Source organism: Cyprinodon variegatus, unplaced genomic scaffold (genome assembly GCF_000732505.1).
Source record: "Cyprinodon variegatus isolate N-32 unplaced genomic scaffold, C_variegatus-1.0 Scaffold49, whole genome shotgun sequence".
NCBI classification, from domain to species: Eukaryota; Metazoa; Chordata; class Actinopteri; order Cyprinodontiformes; family Cyprinodontidae; genus Cyprinodon; species Cyprinodon variegatus.
The window spans coordinates 334336-337355 of NW_015150502.1; the positions used below are offsets into that span (position 1 = coordinate 334336).

At 38.2% G+C, this 3020-nt stretch overlaps 1 protein-coding gene across 1 annotated transcript in view; it reads right to left on the reverse strand.

Annotated features, from left to right (window-relative positions):
- The window catches only part of LOC107082272 (neuropeptide Y receptor type 2-like), a 105047-nt gene that overhangs the window by 13974 nt on the left and 88053 nt on the right, over positions 1–3020 (reverse strand). The window contains exon 4 of the mRNA XM_015370871.1: positions 2281–2446. Within this exon, the coding sequence (XP_015226357.1) occupies positions 2281–2446 (166 nt within the window). The remainder of the gene's footprint in view (positions 1–2280; positions 2447–3020) is intronic.

A 3020-nucleotide genomic window follows, 5' to 3' on the forward strand; every position in this document is an offset into this window, starting at 1 on the left:
ACACAAAGTATTCTGAGCCTCAAGTGAAAGACTATGCTATAGGGTTAGGGTTTTCAAGTCCAAAGGTTCCCATGAGTTAATCATAATGACAATTTCAAGTTCTTTTGAGCCTGAATTTATTACATTATTGGGTAACTTATGCCGCCTTTCCCAGGAGTAAATCATTATGTTGTAGGAGGAACCTTGAGGTGAACCCAAAACTTTGGGAATAAAAGATTACTATCCACTTCACTGAGAGGTTTCACTAACTGAACCGCAGTCACCTATGTTTTTACAACTCTTATCTTTTATGAAGGTCTTAAACTTTTGTTTAAACATAAAAATAGATCAAAACAAAGTGTTTGGATTGTTAAAAACAGAACAATTTAAAGGACAGCCATCACTGAATGTGACTAAGGGATTTAAAACACACAAAGGAATTCAAGGTGCAAACACTGAAATAAGAAAAAAATAGTTATGAAAATTGAATAACAAAAATCAGGCACTAAAACAACAACTCAGTTATTTAGAATAAGATAAAAATAAAACAAACATTCTGTCAGGTTAAGTGGAGGTTTCTGAGGACCCAAATGCAGAGATGAGGGGGCAAAGATGAGTTTGCAGATTTTATAAGTTTCCAATTTCCCCTCCCAAAAAAAAAAAAGTACTGAAAACCAAAATCTAGGAGAACATGAAGAAAAAACATACATAAGGAGACAGAGCCATGAGACTGCCCATTCCTAAGGCATTCATGCAGTTCAGTTTGCATGTTTTCTAAGTCAAAATAAAGGTTTGTTTTATAAAACCTTGAACTCAATGCTATTTCTGACATTTTGAATTGAAAAAGCTTTCTGGATGGGATCTGAAACAATCTACAAACTTTGAAACAAAGTCCAGTTTCTTTTTTTTGTTTTTTACTTTTTTGGAATGAGGAGCGCCCTGCGATCTCGCCATTGACTGCTGGAGATAGGCACAAGCACCTCTCGCGGCCCCACTTGGGACAAGAGTGTCAGATAATGGATGGATGAATGGATGGATTGATGGATGGAATGAGGAGCCAGGAAACAATGGAGCAACAAATCAACAATAAGAAACCAACACTGAGTGACTGCAGCAGGGGTGTATATATGGGGAACAGACAAAGGATGGGCTAATGAGCTGATAAGGAGCAGGTGTGAGTGGAACTAACTAGAAGGAAGCCAAGGGGAAATAAAACAAGCACAAGGGGGAGACAGAGAGTGACTCAAGAACTGAACACTGCTAGAAAACAACTACAAATACAAAGAAACTAAAAATGAACTTAAACAGAGGGCAGAACCCGACAGTTAAAAAAAATGAAATTTAATGTCTGTGATTTTTAAAGAACTCAAATCAAAGAATATCTGGGGTGAAAACAGACTTATTTAAAAACAAAGAATATGAAGACTGAAAAATTGCAGGGAGAAATGAAGGCGGCGTAACAGAAGGAACCAGAAAAAAACAGTAAAATCAGTGAGTTTCAATACTGAGGTATGAGTGGAGAATGACAGTGGAGGCAAACAGGGAAATAGGAAGAGCTTCAGAGGAGAGACAATAGACAGACTGAGGGAAGGTAAATAATGATCACAAAATAAATTGAACTAGATTAAAAAAAGCTACAAACCAAAGAGAAAATGAATAAGAAAATAAATCCATCCACATAAAGAACAGGTAAATAAGAACAAGCAGCAATAGACTCTGAGAAATCAACTGACACAGAAGAGGAGGTTGAAATATGGGGCAACCATTAAAAACTAGCTTGCCAAAAAAAAAAAAAACACTTTTGAAAAACAGTTTTATATTTATATTTTTATTTATAGCAGCCAATTTACTCCAAATGTGTCTTTCTATTGATTCTGACACCAGATGTAACAGTGTAAAAATCTACATTTTCAGGTTTACTGCTGTTCTCAGAGTTCTTCATATTGATCGTCTTCCATGGACACCCTATCAGATGAAGAAATTCAGACAACAACCCATAAATAGCAAAAAAAAAGAGAGAAGCTGTCAACTGAGGCTTTTTGCTTCTGTTATGTTTTGACATGTTTCTTAGCAGTTAACGATTTTTGACTCTACATGGGGCGATCTGCTCTGCAGCTTGCTCTTAATCAAAGAAACTCATTAAAAACCAACCATAAAGTTTACTTTATAAAAGCAGATTAGTAGAGAGAAGTATATTGAATAATTTGGAGGACATGAAGCGGGTCTGAAGGAACTGGTGTCTCTTTTAACCGGGCTGTAGAGAAATATCAGCGGTTAAAGTTAGCTTTATGCTCCACCCACCTGTGACGATCCAAGGCGATGACGTTGAGCGTCACCGTGGAGACGTGTACGGCGAGGACCTGGGCGTATGGCAGCAGGAAGCAGAGGGTGCTGCCGAACTTCCACTCCCCCTGCAGCGTGTAGACCAGGGTGAAGGGCAGGCACAGCGTGTTGACCAGCAGGTCGGCTGCAGGCCAAGGAGACAGGTGTTGGATTTCACTTAAGGGAACGTTGATGATGTCATCAATGTGACAAAAATCAGGAAAGTAAACAATGAAGAGCAACATGTGAGGAAGCCAGGGCGTAGTTCGTGTGTTTTATTGTTTTGCTCTTTTATCTATCCTAATCTCCCTCACCAGATCTGCGTCATGTTTCTCTAATGTAAACAGAGTTCTTTTGGCTTGTAAAGTCAGAAGCGCCCTGCTGTGTGTTGACATCCGTATATTGCGCTCAATGGTATAACATAAATTAGTGGGTCTGATATTCTCACTGCATGTGAGCCGAGGTGATTTTAACATGCATCCCTTGCCAAGTCGTTTGACCTGGATAGACACATGTCAGTTAGCTGTTTTTCAGACAAAACAGGTTTTTCAGACAGTGGGAAAGGAGTATAAAATGTCTCAGGATAAAAAAAAGAGTTCAGGGCTGAAACCACTACAGTGCTTTATAGCTGCACTGCAAAAAATGTTAATCTAAGCATACATTTTTCTTAAAATACTTCATTTTTTTATGAATGGTGCAAGTAAGTGAGATTTTGAAAT